The sequence below is a fragment of the Tasmannia lanceolata genome, unplaced genomic scaffold (genome assembly GCF_043159265.1).
Source record: "Tasmannia lanceolata isolate RefF3 unplaced genomic scaffold, GAP_Taslan_0.1 ptg000003l, whole genome shotgun sequence".
NCBI lineage: Eukaryota > Viridiplantae > Streptophyta > Magnoliopsida > Canellales > Winteraceae > Tasmannia > Tasmannia lanceolata.
In genome coordinates, this window is record NW_027518680.1 from 24,121,025 (window position 1) to 24,140,574 (window position 19,550).

The 19,550-nt window shown below is 39.3% G+C and overlaps 1 protein-coding gene and 1 pseudogene across 1 annotated transcript; both read left to right on the top strand.

Annotated features, from left to right (window-relative positions):
- The first annotated feature begins 3,088 nt into the window (after positions 1-3,088).
- Positions 3,089-7,594, top strand: LOC143868214 (BTB/POZ domain and ankyrin repeat-containing protein NPR2 pseudogene; annotated as a pseudogene).
- A 9,644-nt stretch (positions 7,595-17,238) lies between these two features.
- On the top strand, positions 17,239-17,919 carry LOC143868230 (uncharacterized). Its single transcript, XM_077376168.1, has one exon. It carries the CDS (start codon positions 17,239-17,241, stop codon positions 17,917-17,919), a length of 681 nt encoding a protein of 226 aa, XP_077232283.1.
- Positions 17,920-19,550: the final 1,631 nt, after the last annotated feature.

The window sequence follows — 19,550 nt, forward strand, 5'->3', positions numbered from 1 at the left end:
AACTCCCTAAAGGGGAGGCCCTAAACAATGAGGCTTGTCCCCATAGGGGAGCTGCCTAGCGAGACAACCATGTCTCCTAAAACGGAACTCACCAATGAGACCAAAATGGTCTCCTAAATGAGGGAAAAAGATCTATCTAAAGGTGTCGAAAAGACTTGGAAAGTCCACTAACTAAAGAGGGGAACACTACTTGGACCGAGCAGGTCCCCTAAGGATGGGCTTGGGCTAGCGCCTTCATCGTCCATGCAATGAATTAAGGATCTAAAGACCAAAACTTGATTTTCCATCACCAGAGATTTGAAATCTCTCGGTCACTTAATCAATTGCTAGAATGGTTTACACAAGAAAAACATTAAGTTGAACCAGGGGAATCCCCTTTACTTTGTTACCTCAGGTTAATCCTTCATGTTCTCATTTGCATATTCTTATGCAAATGAAATTTCCGGAGTCACATTAAGGAATAAAAACTTTATTAAGATAAGAACATCACTGATGAAGGAAGAAAGATATAAATATCAGCTCACCCTCCCTTTATACTCAATTTAGAGAACTAATGCTAGTATAATTATTTAAACAACTGCACTAACCCATCATGACTTTTACCGATGTCCATCAAGACAATTTGGACTATTCAAAGAAGATGTTATGGCGATGAAACCAATTAAAAGCAAAACATGGTAACTCTAACACCGGCAGCCAACTATCAAGATTATCAACCTGCAAATCTCATCATCACACCTATTCATTTCACTACCCATTATCACTGTCAACAAGCAATTAAAATATGTGCAAGGATAACCATCATATTAAGAATAAAATCTGAAGCATTAAAGATTATATTCTGTACTAAGAGTTAATGAAAGTGACCTTTAATAAGGCAATTTATACCCAGAATGACCTGCCATGGAAGTGCGATATATATAAAGGACCTACATAGTCACATGGTTTAGATGCAAAATCTTTACCCACTATTTTAATTATTCCAGCTATTCCACAAACCAATCTGAGCACAAAATCATAATATTTGAATATACCTCGGTAAATGATGAGTAGCTAAGACCCTATACAAATCACACAATATTTTTCTTTTTAAAAAAAAATGATCGGACATCAAAGATGCAATAAGCTTCTCAGAATTACCTGCCAACAACATGTAATCATAAGCATCGATTTTCAGCATCTATTAATAATTCATCTCAACTTCATGTTCAAACAACTCTTAAAAAAAATCATTTTTTGTTAGCAGATCATACCCAATAAAAATATTAATTCTATTAACATCAAGTTTGGGGCATCATTACTGACCCTATGTACTTTGATGTGAACCATTTCAAAATTGTAACAGTGAAGTACAAGAAGTATCATATGAGCATTATTCAAATACCAGAAAATCATTATTCAAGAAATATTTGAGTAACCTCAGGACATCGCAATCGATCTGCAATCATGGCACATTTTCACACTCTTTTTAGATCACCGAACACAGCGATTGAAATCGATGATACAAATCTTTGATTTATTTGTTCGTAATCATAAGAAACTCAGGTATGAACGAAAGCTAAGAATAAAATAAAGATCAACCACAATGCAATTACACTATGAAAACATTCTAACAATATAAATCCAATCAAAGCTAATGCACAGATCTACTAATGAATGCGTGTACAAATAATAGTATCCCTACATAAAACACTTTTGTTAGAGGTAAATGAACAAGAACTTATTACAGCTCCATAAGTGAACCTTTAACGAAGAATACAGACCAAGCTCATCAGTTCAAGATACAAATCCCAAGCCGCAGAGATTAATTCAAACCTACCCTAGCAACATAACACCAGCCATATGCATGTCTATACATTATCATGTTTCAATGGCAACACCATTATTAAGCATGTGCAACGATTCTAAGGGTAAATAATAATAATGAAAAGATAGCATTTTATACACAGACAAAGGTATAAAGTGATCTCCTACTTACTCTAACTTGGACGCACACACCTGTACATGGACACAAGATTTTATGATGACCAGTCTATTTAATTGCTCTACTCTAAATATTTTGCATATGTCCCATAATCTATCATCCATAGCACAAGTCATGAAGATAAAACAAAAGCATTCTACAATCTCAGGGCTTAAATTATTATTGGCCATCAAATGACTTATTCTTACAAAAGAAATCTAGAATTAATGAAACTTACCTCAATTTCAAATCTACTCGAAGAATCTTGCTCGTGCTTACTCTTCCTTATAATATGAAATTTCAACAACAAAGAAAGCCACAACCACAAGGAATCACTTCAAATCTCGGGATAACGGAGATGATGCTCGGGGAAAATAATCGGCGCCGGCAAGATTTCTGGGAGAGTTACTAGAGAAGATGAAAATGAAAATTGGGGGTTTAGATCTAAGGCTAGGGTTTTAATGGCAATCGGTCGGATTCAAGGGATTTGGTATTTGGAGGTGTGGAAATGAGATGGTGATGGAGAGAGAAATGGCCGGAGAAAGGAGTATTGGCCGGAGAAGATGGGTATCGGCCGGAGGAGAGGGTGGGGATGGAGCCGGATTGAATGGGGTTACAACTTTCAGGTTAATGGAGGAGGGTTGGCAGGGATTCTGGGTTAGAAAATGGTGGAAGAAGAAAATCTAGGATTTCAAAGCAAATAGGTGGGGTAATAACTTGAAGAAAGAGGTGAAATTGAAATAATGTGGTGGTGATGGCCGGCCGGAGCTCCGGTCAAACACAGCGGAGAAGAAGATTGGTAAACCCTTTTCTTACTCCCGCTCTCTCTCTGTCTTCTCTCCCTTTGCTACCTCTGCTTTTTTTAATTTTTGCCCAAATGAGGAGCCCCCTCTATATTTCCAACGAAAATGGGGCTTCGTGAAGGTGATTGGGTTTTGGATTTTGCAGAAGAAGAGAAAAATGGAGAAGATGGAGATGATGGTGGCTGTGAGGAGAGGATGGAAGAGGTACTGCCGGATTCCGGCGAGAATCCGACCAGGGAAAGGTTTAATGGTGGTAAAAGGGTTTGGGTATTGGGTTTTTAGAGAAGAAAAAAAATGATGCTAGGGTCGGTGGCCGGCGGAAATGGGTAGAGAAGATGAGGGTGGTGATGGTAGCGATGGTGGTGAGGGGTCGATTGGAGTTCCGGCCGGAGATGATGCTCGAGAAGAAGATCCCAAAATCCCTTTCTCCCTCTCTGGTTTTGCTTCACGAAGAAATGGAGATCTCCCTCATTTTTGCCCTCATTCGGTGGTTATATCCATAGGAAAATGATATTTGACCCCCTCCTCTCTACTTGGACAACCCACCTCTAGTGCATCATGACTACTCTTTTATACCCAAAAGGGGTGGTCCAAGCAAAAAGAGAGGGGGAAACTTTTTATGGAAAATATCTTCTTGAGGGTTGATCTCAACCCTCCAAAACCCCTTTATGAATCAAGGGCCGGGATGGAGGCCTCCTAACAACCTAGGAAGCTTCCTAAGATGCCCCCTAACTAATCCTAGTCCTAAGCCCTCATTAATCCTAGATAAAGCCTAATTGTTACTTGCAAGACAAGAAAGGGATCTCCCTTATTTACAAAACTGCCCTCTCCTCGGATAATGCACCCCTCATTATGCTATACACTAATCTGAGCACCCGCTTATCTCCCTGGACAGCCCACCACAATAAATTTGAATTGGCTTTCCAGGCTCGGGCGCACCCCTCTTTCAGGCTAAATCGTCACCCTTACTCCTACACTACACTAACCTACAAAATTCACCTGCTTACCAGGCAACTCATGACGGATTCGAATGAAATTTTACGGGGACCTAAATGAGACCCTAACCTATTCTAGGAATAAATTGGTGGCATTAAAGCACTAGTTTGATAGGGTTTTACCCGGGGTACGGTCAAAATGGGGTGTCCACAGAAATTCGCTTATTGATTATTGTTAACTAACAATTATCTTCTAATTTTTTTAATGATGTGTTGCGATTCAATATTATCTGCTTGGTGTTAGCATCCTTTTGGTCATTGGATCCTATGATTTTGTTTATGAGTAGACGAGATTAAATTTCAAACTGTTAAGGTTGATTAAATGTACTCTCCTTGATAAATAATGCTCTGTTCGGTTATTGATTATTGTTAACTAACAATTATCTTCTAATTTTTTTTAATGATGTGTTGCGATTTAATATTATCTGCTTGGTGTTAGCATCCTTTTGGTCATTGGATCCTATGATTTTGTTTATGAGTAGACGAGATTAAATTTCAAACTATTAAGGTTGATTAAATGTACTCTCCTTGAAAAATAATGCTCTGTTTGTTCATATATATATATATATATATATTATTTTCATTCAATAGTTTGTGTTGTTTCAATGCCTCATTTTGTTCAAGGAATTGAGGACAAGGCTAGTGTTAGGCTTATTTGATTGAAGTTGTTAGGATTTATGATATCATTTTTGTGTTGAGTTTGCTGTGTTTTGGTTTTCATAACATTTTCCTACTGATCAGAACTTAAGAATATAGCTTTTTACTTGATGCGTGATTTTCATCTTACTCTTTGTTAACAAGTCTTTTAATTACTGTTTATATTGTTGTTATTTTTTTTTAGAACATGATATAGGTATGAGATTAGGTCATTTTGATAAATAATAGTGGAAGGTTTTAATCCATTATTTTCATAGTCCATTATGTTCATCTTTTGAAAGAAAAGAGAAAGTCAGTAGATCATATCTTTGATGACCTCCACATGTAATTGTGTGTTTGCAATTAAGTTCTTACATAAGTCATTTTAACACAATCAGGTTTAATTATTTTTTTTATCATTATCATTATCATTATTATTAGGAAAAATGATAAAAAGCCGTTTTTTGGACTATTCTTAAAAAAGCAGTGGAGAGTTGAAAACGACCAAAGTTGTAGACACCCCATTTTGACCGTGCCCTAATCCCTTCAGTTTGAGCAAAAACCCAACCAAATCAATCATCTAGGGTCTCAAATTTCACCTTAGGCTAGCTTAGAGTCCCACCAAGGTCCCTGCAAAGTTTCGTCAAAATCTGAGCGCGTTTGCCTAGCGAACGAGTCAAGCAATGTTGTGGTGCAAGTTCGCAGAAGGGGGGTGGATTATCCTGGAGGAGGCAAATCCAAATCCGGATAAGACACAATTGTGCCGTGCGCCTATCAAAAATTTGCGCGACCGCGCGCCCATCAAATTGATCATGCCAATATCCCACACCTCAGATTTTCTATAAATATGAATTTAAATCATTTTTTGAGAAAAGGAGGAGAAGAAAGGGGATCTGCAATTCATCTCCTCCGATTATCATTTTCTCCGATCATCCTCCGCAGAGCTCCGACCAAGTTCCGTGCATATAGGTGGGATTCCAAACCCTGAAATTCAGATCTGAGATCTGGAAGAGAGAGAGAGAGAGAGAGAGAGAGAGAGAGAGAGAGAGAGATCTGCAATTTGTCTTCTCCAGCAAAGTTTACCGGATCCCGGTCTTCTTCTCCGATCATTACATCGGAACTCCGGCCAAGCTCCAACCGGTGAATCCTTTCTTTTTCCCCTGTTTCTATTTTTATTTTCAAATCTCTTCCAAAAACTCATGATTTAACACCATTAGCAAGATTCGAACCTAAATCTGAGAGAGATTGAGAGAGATCTGTGAAGAAAAGGAGAGATTTCCGTGAGAAGAGAGAAGCAGAGAGCGAGAAAGAGAAAAATCCTAAAATCCAAACCCTATTTTGTTTTCCCCAAACCCTAACCCTCGATCTCTCTGCTCTGATCGATCATTTCTGATTTGCTTTGGAAGCCTTAATATTCTAGATTTCTAAACTAGAAACCCTATTTCTTCTCAAGCTTTATCCCTCCGGTCAAGCTCTGATTGAGCTCCGGCGAGCTCAGGCCAGATCTGCCATCAGTAGATTCTCTTGGATTCCGGCAATTCTCGGAGGATTCGGTCAATTCCTTCAACTGTATTCATCATCCCGTTGAAGACTGATTCTATCGAAGAGGTAAGTATGATTTGACTCCTCTCTTGTAAATCAACTACAATTCCAACCCCTGTTTGAGTCAACCCTTTATTCCAGCCCCTATTTTCTGCAGCCTTTGTTTCACCCCTGCTAGGAACCTGGGAATTTTGCCTCATTTGGTTTATTCTGTGAATGGTTAAGTTCATCCTTCCCATTGATTATCCTTTAAATGGCCAGATAGGGTTGCTATCAATAAGGTTGTGGGTATTGGATTAGTCTTTTTTTTTTTAGAGGAGTTGATAGAACTTTAAGGTTAATGATCTGTAATGGTTCTATTTGGTGATCGAGTGATAAAATACAATTCTCAACTGATCATGTGCTCTGAGTCCTCATTTTACTTCACCATTTTCCATCCTTTGCAGGTTTTGATATGATTTGGCAAGTGATTTCTTCTATTAAGCTTTGTCATATCATGACAGTTGCCTTGCTATATCATGATTTTTCCACTCAGTCTGTGTGAATTGCTATATGTCCCTAGTTGTTGAATGATTCTGTGTTCATACTTTTTCAAGATGTTATTTACTCATGCCTGTTTTTATTATCATTTGCTATGTATACTCTTATACTGTAGGTAGAGTATCTTGATATGAGAATATATTCCTATGGAGAAGAATAAAGAGCAGGGTGGATTAGTGTTTATGTTATATGGTAAAAATCATTTTCTTTAGATTAGAAGTAGGCTGGTGGTCACACTATTCTAATTGATTCTCTCATTTTTGTTAAGTCAGTTTGTACAACTATATAGATTTTAAGTTCATCATTTTTACTCAATATAATGTCCTACTATATAGGGTAAGGTCAGTGTTAATTCATTTTAATTCGGTGGATAGTGTTGTGTCAAGATAACCATATTCTCAGACCAGGCTGTATAATTCCTTTGATTATTTTTCCATACGAGATGTAATACCAATTGTTCAGAGAAGGAGCTCCCGCAAGAAGTTTCAGAAGAAATCAAATTACTTCGTCTCAAATCACAGCCAGATGAACCTGAGGAGCCCACAGACCCTCTGCACGAAAAAAGAATGAGGAGAATCTACAAGGCACTGGACTCGGACGATGTTGAACTCGTAAAACTGCTACTAACTGAATCCAATATCTTCTTGGATGATGCCAAGGCTCTTCACTATGCTGTTGCCTGTTGTGATTGTAAGATTGTGGCTGAGGTGCTGGAACTAGGGTTGGCTAATGTCAATCTCAAGAATGCCAGAGGTTACTCAGTGCTTCATGTGGCTGCCATACGTAGGGACCCGGCGGTGATTGTGTCGCTACGCACAAAGGGTGCTTATGCATTAGAGTTGGCAGAGGATGGTCAAAGTGCTGTTAGCATCTGTCGGAAGCTAACAAGGACAAAGGATTATTATGCAAAAAAAAAAAAAAAAACAGAGCAAGGACAGGAGTCAAACAAAGACAGGATATGAATAGACATTCTGGAGAGAGAGATGCGGAGGAAGCCAATGGCTATGGATGAGTCAACATCATCAATGGTGATGGCTGATGATTTGCACATGAAGTTGTTGTACCTGGAAAACAGAGCTGAAGAAAACAGAAATGGTGATTTTATTAGCATATAAGGTGCAACACTAGAAGAAATCAGAACAGCCACAGAGCTTGCTAATGTTGCTAAGTTCATAGATAAGCTACCAAAGGCCTTGACACGATGGTTGGCGAGCATGGGACAACTGTCTGGTGGAGAGAAACAAAGGATTGCAATTGCAAGGGCGATGAAGGCGCTAGCCCAAGCCCATCATTAGGGGACTTGCTCAGTCCAAGTAGCACTCCCCTCTTCTTTTCAAAAGACTTGACCAGTCTTTTATATGTGTATACCCTAGACATTAGAAACCCATTCATTGCAAGGGCAGTGAAAGAGTTCTCTAGAGCCCTCTTAGGAGACAAGCTATGTCTCGTGCAGAAATGTCTTACCCTAGTAGGAGACAAGCTATGTCTCGTGCAGAAATGTCTTACTTCTTTAAGAGACAGGCTTTGTCTCATTAGTGAGTCGCACGTAGGAGGCTTGCTTAGCCTCATCATTAGAAACTCCCTTCTTAGTTGAGGACCGACTTGGTCTGTTAAAAACCATACCCTTCTTATCTTCTCTTCCCTAGGAGACATGTTATGTCTCATTAGCACCTCTCTTAGAGTCATTTGTTTGATAGCCAACCCTTTAGCATAGGAATCAGTCCTTAGTTAGAGAGTCAATCTTTCAGGAGTCTGTCCTATCATCATAGGGGTTAGGATTCTGTCCAACCTCTCATCAAATCATGTGATTTTTATCCACTCTCGCAAGGTATAGGATGCTGTCCAACCCTTGCAGAGTCGTGATTCTGTCTTTTCCCCCCGCAAAGCGTAGGATGCTGTCCAACCTTTGCGGGATATCAGGAGTCTGTCATACTCTTATGATGATAGGAATTTGTCCTCTTGTGTCAAAAACATCAAAAACATCTGAAAAACTAAAAAACCCAAAAATCTTGAGTCATTAGGAGTAGTTAGGAAATTCTTTCCGAACTATGTTGGCTTGATCTCTTTCCACGGGGTACGTAGTGCAGCTTGGGATTCACATCCCAAGTCTAGCCAAACCTTTAAAAATAAACATTTCAAGCCTTCAAAAAATACAAAAAATCTTCAAAACCTTTTCAAAAAGATCTTCCCCTAGAGTTAGGAATCTGTCTTAGATAGTTGGGGTGTTTTAGAGTTAGGAGGTTGTCCTGATTTGTATTAATATAGTGTGTCCTGTCGTGTGAGTGTCCCTAGAGTTAGGAGGCCTCGAGTCGATCGGTTAGACATTTAGTCGAACTGATGGCTAGACTAGGAAGCATATAGTCAGCCCATGGTTTTCTTTAGGATACACAGCCTAGTTACACATAGGATGTAGGGCTCACATGCATTAGCTTAAGGCTAATTAAATTGCATTAGTTAGGGCATATAGAGAGTCCTAAAAATTACAATTCACATGAACTTAAGCAATTGTACAAAAAAGCTTTAAAAATCAGTCGAGTCTAGTGGATCGAGTCTAGGATAGCGGTTCTAGATGGTTAGGCATAGTAGTTTAGAATAGGGCATCGAACTACGTTGACTCCGATTCTTCCCGAGGCCGGGATACGTAGAGCAGCTGGGATGGACGGCCATCTTGGTCCGAGTCAATGCATTAGAGTTTTAGGATTCATTTTATCCAGTTATGTTTAGAATTGATTTATGTTGTATGTTTTGCTGTGTTTTCTTACTTTCATGTACAGGTCCTATAGCTTTAGTTGTAGCATGCATGTGTTCGCACACCAGAACTCAGACACCAATTAGGTATGACACTCATAACCTAGCTATTATTAGGCGACACTTCTTTCATTTCTTTTATGTGTGTTTATTTTTCATCTCCGAGACATGTATGATCAGATAGACGTCTTCTCAGAGATATTCGTTCCCATTTCATATGACTTTCGCCCAAAACTCTTCAAAATTATTAAGTAAATGGCATAAGAGACCAAGTGTTTGCACTTGGGCGGATGAGGTGCTCTTTAGACCTTCTGAATTCGTAACCAGGCACGAACCTTCTTTTATATCTCTGGTTATCCGTTGCAACAGAGCATAGTATGGGATCCTTGGCCCACTTCCTTGGATGACGACTCTTCTTTGTTTAAGGTACGCCTCGAATCTGGGCTAGTCCCCGAATCGAGAGGTATCTCACCTTTTATCGCTACTCATGCTGTGAGAGGCACATTTCTTTCGAGAGTTCCTTGGTAGAGCTCTCCATTCACGTGGATGATCCTGAGACTGACGCGCGTGGGGGCACGTCCCTCACCGCATCTCTCGGATCGGGGTCCACAAAAGTGAAGTGCTTTTCACTGTTCATAATTTTTGGAAGACCAAATTGCCCCTCCCTCTTGCCCATTCATCTGACAGACATCATATCATATTGTAAAAAGGTTTTTTTATATTCCCTTTTGCCTTTCTTCACACGTCAGTTTCACCGACCACCAAAAGCTTTCATCTTCATCATCTACTCTATTACTTTTCTCCTCCATTAAAACTGCGTTTGGAGATTGCAATGTAGGTAAATCTGTATGTGGTTGTGATTGAGGTAAACCAGTTTATTTTGTGCTTTGTAGAGTGTTTTTGGTTGAGGTAAACCTGTTTATTGAGTGTATGTAGTTTTGTAGAGTGTATGTAGTTCTGTAGAGTGTTTTATGAAAACCTATTGATTTGTGTTATACTCATTCCGGAACATATGTTACAGTCAATCCTTAAACACTATTAAAGTTGTTCAAAAGTTATTTATTGGATTGGATTCCATGTAGTAGATATTGTCTCATTGGATTGGATTCCATCCTTTAATATTGTTTGAGGATTGTTGGAATAGTGGTTGAAAACTGCATAATTACTGGTTGACAGGGTATAAATAGTGGTCATTACACTGTCAGTAGTAGTTAATTTGTCTAATTAGTTGTTCAAACTCTTCCCACACTGGTTCGGGGTTGTTCGATTGTTGTTGATTGGATTGGATTCCATGTACTTCATGTACTTTAATAGAGGTTGCAACACTGTCAATAGTGGCTAATGTGTTCAAGAGTTGTTCAAACTTGGAGTAACACTGGTTCAGGGTTGTCCAAATTTCTTTCTTTGGATAGAATTCCAATTACTTCATAATGAGTCATTGGATTGGATTGGATTTCAACTACTATACTAGTGGTTGCGGATTGTCGGAATAGTGGTTAAAGCTGTGTAATTAGGGGTTGAACTGGTATCAATATTGGTTGCAAAACTGTGAATAGTGGTTAGTGGGCATAAGGAGTTGTCCAAACTCTTCCCACACTGGTCCAGGGTTGTACAAATTTTGTCCACTGGATTAGATTCCATCTACTTCCTATTTAGTTGGATTCCATCTACTTCATATTGAGTGATTGGATTGGATTCCATCTACTAAACTAGTGGTTGAGGATTGTTGGAAAAGTGGATGAAGCTGTGTAATTAAGGGTTGAAATGATATCAATAGTGGTTGCAACACTGTGAATAATGGTTAGTGTGCATAAGGAGTTGTCCAAACTCTTCCCACACTGGTCCAGGGTTGTCCAAATTTTGTTCATTTGATTGGGTTCCATCTACTTCATATTGAGTGATCGGATTGGCTTCCATCTACTGTAGTAGTGGTTGAGGATTATTGGAATAGTGGTTGAAGCTGTGTTCTTAGGAGTTGAAATGATATCAATAGTGATTGCAATACTATGAATAGTGGTTAGTATGCATAAGGAGTTGTCCAAACTCTTCCCACACTGGTCCTGAATTGTCCAAATTTAGTTCATTGGATTGGATTCCATCTACTTCATATTGAGTGATTGGATTGGATTCCATCTACTGTACAAGTGGTTGAGGATTGTTGGAATAGTGGTCAAAGCTGTCTAATTATCGGTTTAAATGATATCAATACTGGTTGCAACACTATGAATAGCGGTTAGTGTGCAGAAGGATTTGTCCAAACTCTTCCTACACTTGTCAAAGGTTGTCCAAATTTTATTCATTGGATTGGATTCCATATACTTCATATTCAGTGATTGGATTGGATTCCATCTACTCTACTAGTGGTTGAGGATTGTTGGAAAAGTGGTTGAAGCTGTCTAATTAGGGGTTGAAATGGTATCAATAGTGATTTCAATACTGTCAATAGTGGTTAGTGTGCGTAAGGAGTTGTCCAAACTCTTCCCACACTAGTCCAGGGTTGTCCAAATTTTGTTCATTGCATTGGATTCCATCTACTTCATATTGAGTGATTAGATTGGATTCCATTTACTCTACTAGTTGTTCAGGATTGTTGGAATAGTGGTTGAAGCTGTGAATTAGGGGTTGAAATGATATCAATAGTGGTTGCAACACTATGAATAGTGGTTAGTGTGCATAAGGAGTTGTCCAAACTCTTCCCACACAGGTCCATGGTTATCCAAATTTTGTTCATTGGATTGGATTCTATATGCTTAATATTAAGTGATTGGATTGGATTCCATCTACTCTACTACTGGTAGAGGATTGCTGGAATAGTTGTGGAAGCTGTGTAATTAGGGATTGAAATGGTATCAATAGTGGTTACAATAATTTGAATAGCGGTTAGTGTGCATAAGGAGTTGTCCAAACTCTTCCCACACTGGTCCAGGGTTGTCTAAATTTTGTTGATTGGATTAGATTTCATCTACTTAATAGTGACTGATTGGATTAGATTCCATCTACTGTACTAGTGGTTGAAGATTGTTGGAATAGTGGTTGAAGCTATGTAATTAGGGGTTGAAATTGAATCACTATTGGTTGCAACACTCTGAATAGTGGTTAGTGTGCATAAGGAGTTGTCCAAACTCTTCCCATACTCGTCCAGGTTTGTCTACATTTTGTTCAATAGATTGGATTCGTTTTACTTCATATTGAGTTATTGGATTAGATTTCATCTACTGTAACAGTGGTTGAGGATGGTTGGAATAGTGGTTGAAGCTGTGTAATTATGGGTTGAAATGGTATCAATAGTGGTTGCAACACTGTGAATAGTGGTTAGTATGCATAAGGAGTTTTCCAAACTCTTCCCACACTGGTCTATGGTTGTCCAAATTTTGTTCTTTTAGTTGCATTCCTTCTACTTCATATTGGGTTATTGGATTGGATTCCACCTACTCTATTAGTGGTAGAGGATTGCTAGAATAGTGGTTGAAGCTGTGTAATTAGGGGGTTGAAATGATATCAATAGTGGTTGCAACACTATGAATTGTGGTTAGTGTGCATAAGGAGTTGTCTAAAGTCTTCCCACACTGGTCGAGGGTTGTCCAAATTTTGTTCATTAGATTGGATTCAATCTACTTCTTATTGAGTGATTGGATTCCATCTACTATACTAGTGGTTGAGGATTGTTGGAATAGTGGTTGAAGCTGTGTAATTAATGATTGAAATGGTTTCAATAGTGGTTGCAATACGGTTAATAGTGGTTAGTGTACATAAGGAGTCATCCAAACTCTTCCCACACAGGTCCATGGTTGTCGAAATTTTGTTCAATGGATTGGATTCCATCAGCTTCTTATTGAGTGATTGGATTGGACTCCATCTACTGCACTAGTAGTTGAGGATTGTTGGAATAGTGGTTGAGGCTGCGTAATTAGGGGTTGAAATGATATCAATAGTGGTTGCAACATTGTGAATATTGGTTAGTGTGCATAAGGAGTTGTCCAAACTCTTCCCACACTGGTTTAGGGTTGTCCAAATTTTCCTCATTAGATTGGATTCCATATACTGTACTAGTTGTTGAGGATTGTTGGAATAGTGGTTGAAGCTGTCTAATTAGGGGTTGAAATGGTGTCAATAGTGGTTGCAACACTGTGAATAGTGGTTAGTGTGAGTAAGGAGTTGTCCAAACTCTTCCTACACTGGTCCAGGGCTATCCAAATTTTGTTAATTGGATTGGATTCAATCTACATCATATTGACTGATTGGATTGGATTCCTTCTACTCTACTAGCTGTTGAGGAGTGCTGGAATAGTGGTTGAAGCTGTGTAATTAAGGGTTGAATTGGTATCAATAGTGGTTGCAACACTATGAATAGTGGGTAGTGTGCGTAAGGTGTTTTCAAAACTCTTCACACACTGGTCCATGGTTGTCCAAAATTTGTTCATTGGGTTGGATTCCATCTACTTTATATTGAGTGATTGGATTAGATTCCATCTACTCTACTAGTGGTTGATGATTGCTGAAATAGTGGTTGAAGCTGTGTAATTAGGAGTTGAAATGATATCAATAGTGGTTGCAACACTGTGAATAGTGGTTAGTGTGCATAAGGAGTTGTCCAAACTCTTCCCACAGTGGTCCATGGTTGTCCAAATTTTATTCATTGGGTTGTATTCCATCTACTTCATATTGAGTGATTGGATTGGATTCCATCTACTGTACTAGTGGTTGAGGATTGTTGGAATAGTAGTTGAAGCTGTGTAATTAGGGGTTGAAATGGTATCAATAGTGGTTGCAACACTGTGAATAGTGGTTACTGTGCGTAAGAAGTTGTCCAAACTCTTCCCAAATTTGGTATAGGGTTGTCCAAATTTTGTTCATTAGATTGGATTCCATCTACTTCATATTGAGGGATTGGATTGGATTTCATGTACTGTACTGGTGGTTGAGGATTGTTGGAAAAGTGGTTGAAGGTGTCTAATTAGGGGTTACAATTGTATCAATAGTGGTTGCAACACTGTGAATAGTGGTTAGTGTGCATAAGGAGTTGTCCAAACTGTTCTCACACTGGTCCAGGTTTTCCAAATTTTGTTCATTGGTTTTGATTCCATGTACTTCATATTGAGTGATTGGATTGGATTCCATCTACTCTACTAGTGGTTGAGGATTGTCGGAATAGTGGTTGAAGTTGTGTAATTAGGGTTTGAAATGGTATCAATAGTGGTTGCAACAATGTGAAATTTGGTTAGTGTGCATAAGGAGTTGTCCAAACTCTTTCCACAATGGTCCAGGGTTGTCCAAATTTTGTTCATTGGATTGGATTCCATCTACTTCATATTGAGTTATTGGATTGGATTCCATCTACTGTACTAGTGGTTGAGGATTGTTGGAATAGTGGTTGAAGCTGTGTAATTAAGGGTTGAAATGGTATCAATAGTGGTTTCAACACGGTAAATAATGGTTAATGTGCATATGGAGTTGTCCAAACTCTTCACACACTGGTCCATGGTTGTCCAAATCTATTTCAATTGATTGGAATCCATCTTCTTCATATTGAATGATTGGATTGGATTCCATCTACTATACTAGTGGTTGAGGATTATTGGAATAGTGGTTTAACCTCTGTAATTAGGGGTTGAAATGATATCAATAGTGGTTGCAACACTGTCAATAGTGGTTACTGTGCATAAGGAGTTGCCCAAACTCTTCCCACAGTAGTCCAGGGTTGTCCAAATTTCATTCGTTGGATTGGATTCCATCTACTTTATATTGTGTGATTGGATTGGATTCAATCTACTGTACTAGTGGTTGAGGATTGTTGGAATAGTGGTTGAAGTTATGTAATTAGAGGTTGAAATGGTATAAATAGTTGTTACAACACTGTGAATAGTGGTTAGTGTGCATAAGGAGTTGTCCAAACTCTTCCTACACTGGTCTAGGGTTGTCCAAATTTTATTCATTGGATTGGATTCCATCTACTTCATATTGAGTGATTGGATTCGATTCTATCTGCTGTACTAGTGGTTGAGGATTGTTGGAATAGTGGTTGAAGCTGTGTAATTAGGTGTTGAAATGGCATCAATAGTGGTTGCAACACTGTGAATAGTGGTTAGTGTGTATAAGGAGTTGTCCAAACTCTTCCCACACTGGTTCAGGGTTGTCCAAATGTTGTTGATTGGAAGTGATTCCGTCTACTTTATATTGAGTTATTGGATTGGATTTCATTTACTCGACTAGGGATTGTTGGAATAGTGGTTGAAGCTGTGTAATTAGTGGTTCAAATGGTATCAATAGTGGTTGCAACACTGTGAATAATGGTTAATGTGTTACTAGTTGTTTCGTACTTCTAAAGTGGTGGTTTAAAGTGGGTTGTCACCCTGCAGGAATTACGCAAATGGTGGGGGCAGAGGCTTCCTTTATCTTACATGTTGATGGGTACTTGAAGGATGTCGTGTCATTCGAATATGTTGCGGGGACGAAGATGTGTTTAATTGTGAATCGCGAATTAAATTTCTTACAATTTCAGTGGTAATACACAAAAGAATTGGGACCAAGGCAGCCAACAACATTTCCTTATCTTTAAAATGTCGATATGTTGTAGATCCATATCAGATCTTTTTATAAGAAATTCAAAATGATAGTGACCTACAGCTTATGATGATGGTCTTTGACAATAGCTGCTTCAATTCTTTGAGCCTATACATAACGAAAGAGTATAGAATTGGAGGATTGAATTGTTAAGACCCAATAAATGTTTCTCTAGCGTTCTGTACTCGAAATGCAGAAGGAGAGAATGAATCACCAATTCCACCTGAACGAGATCTAAATGATCAAGGACAAAGAGAAGGACATACAATCCATAGGTAAAACTGATTCAAATGAAGGGGTCTTTTTCACTTCTCTCATTCAAATCTTAATTCCATTATTCTAATACATCGTTGCTCAGGTACGAACCAGAATTTCATGGAGAATATGATGATCCTAATTGTCGTGGAAATCCTCCTGTATCGTGTTCTCTTCCAATGCCACCGGCTTTGAGCCCCAATGTTGCTCCCAGAAAGCAAAGACATGGCGAACGACATCCCATTCATAGGTACAAAGCTATTCCACTAATGGGGGGAATTGTTGCCATACATCCATTTTTTCGTTCTAACTCAAACCTGGCACAGATATGAAGTAGACTTGAATGAAGATTATGAAGATGGGTATTTTAATGCCATAGACCAGACTGAAACAGAATATGACAGGACTGATCATACGACCAACGCCATGTAAAGTAACAATTTCTCTAATTGAGAACTTGTTTATTTGTGTAATGAAGTATGCATCCTATGTACTAGCCTAACTATGAGTAGTAAATTCAGGAGCGATGTGGCCTCTAGTAGGGATTTAGAAGGAGATATTCATGTCAATGATGTGCAGGAAGACAATGATGGTTGTAGCACGGAAGACACCGATGATGAAGACTTCGATGTAGAAGGGGATGATGTAGATGAGAATGTGGGTGAAATGGATGATGTACATAAGAATGTGGGTGAAGGGGATGACGTAGGTGCCAATGTGGGTGATATGTTAGGCAATACCGTGACAAGGAATTCAATGGTAGTGCATGATATGGTCGTTGGAGATGATGAATTTAATGAGGGTAATTTGGGAGTTGAGGAGTTGAAGGTTGGGGCACTCTTCTGAAATTTGAGAGTCTTTAGGAAGATGGCAAGAGAGTACGCAGATGCACACCGATTTATATATGTCCCGATTGAGACAACACCCAACAAGTATGACCTTAGATGCAAGGATCGAAGATGCCCATGGCGTCTGACAGGGACCACCTACTTGGATTATGTTAAGGTAAAAGGTTTATACCAGATCATACATGCTCAAATTCATTGAAAGGAAATGATCATCCCCTCGTCAAATCGTCTTGGTCTGTTGAAACCTGCTTAGGTTTATTCCCCCATCCAGGAGACATCAAGCCAAGTTTGATAAGAGAATTATCAAGGATCGTTGGGGCATATCTATATCCTACCAGAAAGCGCATATGGCAAAGGTCATTATCCACAAAATTAAGTGTGGAAATGCTGAGGCGTCTTATCGGATCCTTCCTGCATATGCTCACGAGATGGTAAGAATTAATCATGGATGTATTATGCATGTATGCCGATCTCGAGACCTATGGCCAAATGGGGATGATAAATTTGGTCCTCTACTCTTCTCATTTGCCCCTACCATTCGTGCCTTCAATACCATTAGACCCCTGGTCCTTGTCGATGGGACACATCTTCGAGGTAAGTATAGAGGAATTCCGCTAGCCGCAACTGGCATAGATGGTAATGGTGGATTATTTCCGTTAGCATTTATTGTGGTTGAGGGTGAGTCATATAAAACTTGGCTATGGTTTCTGCTTCTGTTCCGTCATACGATGATGTCAGCAGAAAGGAACATTATTACGATTGTGTCTGGTCGAATGAAGGGGTTGCCTAGAGCAGTAGCTGAGGCATTACCCGGTTCATACCATAGCTATTGTATTCGCCATATGAGTCCCAATTTTTATTCAACTTTTAAGAGTCAAGTTCTTCGTAGACAGTTTGTGAGAGCTGCTTATGCTCTCAGAGAGAGTGTGTTCAAAGATGCGAGGGATAGAATCAAAGAGATGAATATAGAGGCATACAAATGGATAGAAGAGGTTCCGAAAGAAAATTGGGCCAGCGTATATTTCTAAGGGTCGGGACATAATGTGCAAACGACTAATGCGGCTGAATGCTTCAATTCCATACTGAAGGAGGCAAGGGAGTTGCCGATTACATCACTCGTGGGTCACATTAGATGGAAGGTTTTAGACTTCTTTCAAGCACGCCAAAAGTTGGGGCATTCATGGAATAGGCATTTGACAGGTAAGGCAGAAGAGTGGTTCGCATCGGCATGTGATAAAGCCCGTAAGTATACACCTTATGCGTGTAGTTGGACAGAATATGAAGTGAAGTCATTAACTAATGCGGATCGGGTGGACTTAGAAAAAAGAAAGTGTACATGTGGACGATTCCAAACAATGGGAATGCAGTGCGGGCATGCCATAGCAGTCACGGGGTTGAACCATTTGGACCCATATCTATATTGCCAGGAACGGTTCTTCGCCGATACGTATCGGAATACATATGATGGGGTGGTTCATCCCACGCTTGATCGATCACAATGGCCGGAGCCTCCCAATAGTTTGACCTCAGTATTGCCACCACTAGTAAGACAACAACCTGGACGACCTCGTAAATGCCAGTTGTTGAGAGGGTTGCAAATAGGAACACATCACAATTGTAGTACATGCGGCGAACCTGGACATAATAAACATCACAATTGTAGTACATCCGGCGAACCTGGACATAATAAACGATCCTGCAAAAATCATCCTCTTGTAAACTGTGGAGCAAATGTTACACCCATTATGCCTTCCGAACCTATACAGAACAGGTACGTGTTTTAATTTTGTTGAATTATTAGACACTAATGATTGTCCACAATACTACTCACATTTACTTGATCGGTATAAATATTTTTTGTAGGTCTGGTATATCATGCCAACCTCCATTCTTTGTGTAGCTACAAGAGGAATTTTGGTAGGTCTGCTATAACACGTAGTGAGAAGTATGAACTGATTTTTTTGTAAAGGTATACTATGCAAACCACCGTTCTTTTTCGTAAGGAGGTGTTGCTTTCTGTTCGGGTACATCCTCCATTCCCCTCCATTCCTTTAAGTATGAACGCTTAAAAAAAATTTTGCAAAGCAACAAATATATGTACCTTTGTAAATTTCAGACTTCCATACGAACATTGCATGAAGAGTGGACCAGGGGTCCGTCGTGAATACATCTACAATAGATGAAAAACTACGCAAAAGCTATGCCATTTACATTCCCCCATAAGATCAACAAATGTTCAAGAAGTATCCAAAAGTTAGCATTCACAGAAAGAAGAACAATCATCCAAAAGCTATGTCAAACTGATTCGTTCAAAAAGTATCCAAAAAAGATGAAGACAAGAGCTATAATAGTAGCATCTGAAAAAAAACATCTACGATCTTCTGCGAAGATCATGAAGGAAACACCTTCTCTGTGAAACTACTCATCTGAGTCGTTGTTCGCTTCCTCGCAGTCCTTCCTCCACTGGACCACAAAATTCTCTACAGCGGCAATCTTGTTGTCCTGAGCAGTCATTCGTTCAAGCACCACATTGTGCTGAGCGGTCAAAGTGGTCTCAAGCACCATCAACCGCTGCATGAGGAACTCTTCGGTGATGCCTTGCCCTTGACGACCGGCAGGTTGACCAAGCCTCATCCTCCTCAGTGATGCGCTATCAATA

Bases quoted from the DNA above. Each gene is read 5' to 3' on its own strand.
- LOC143868230 (XM_077376168.1), top strand. From the start codon at position 17,239: ATGGCAAAGGTCATTATCCACAAAATTAAGTGTGGAAATGCTGAGGCG.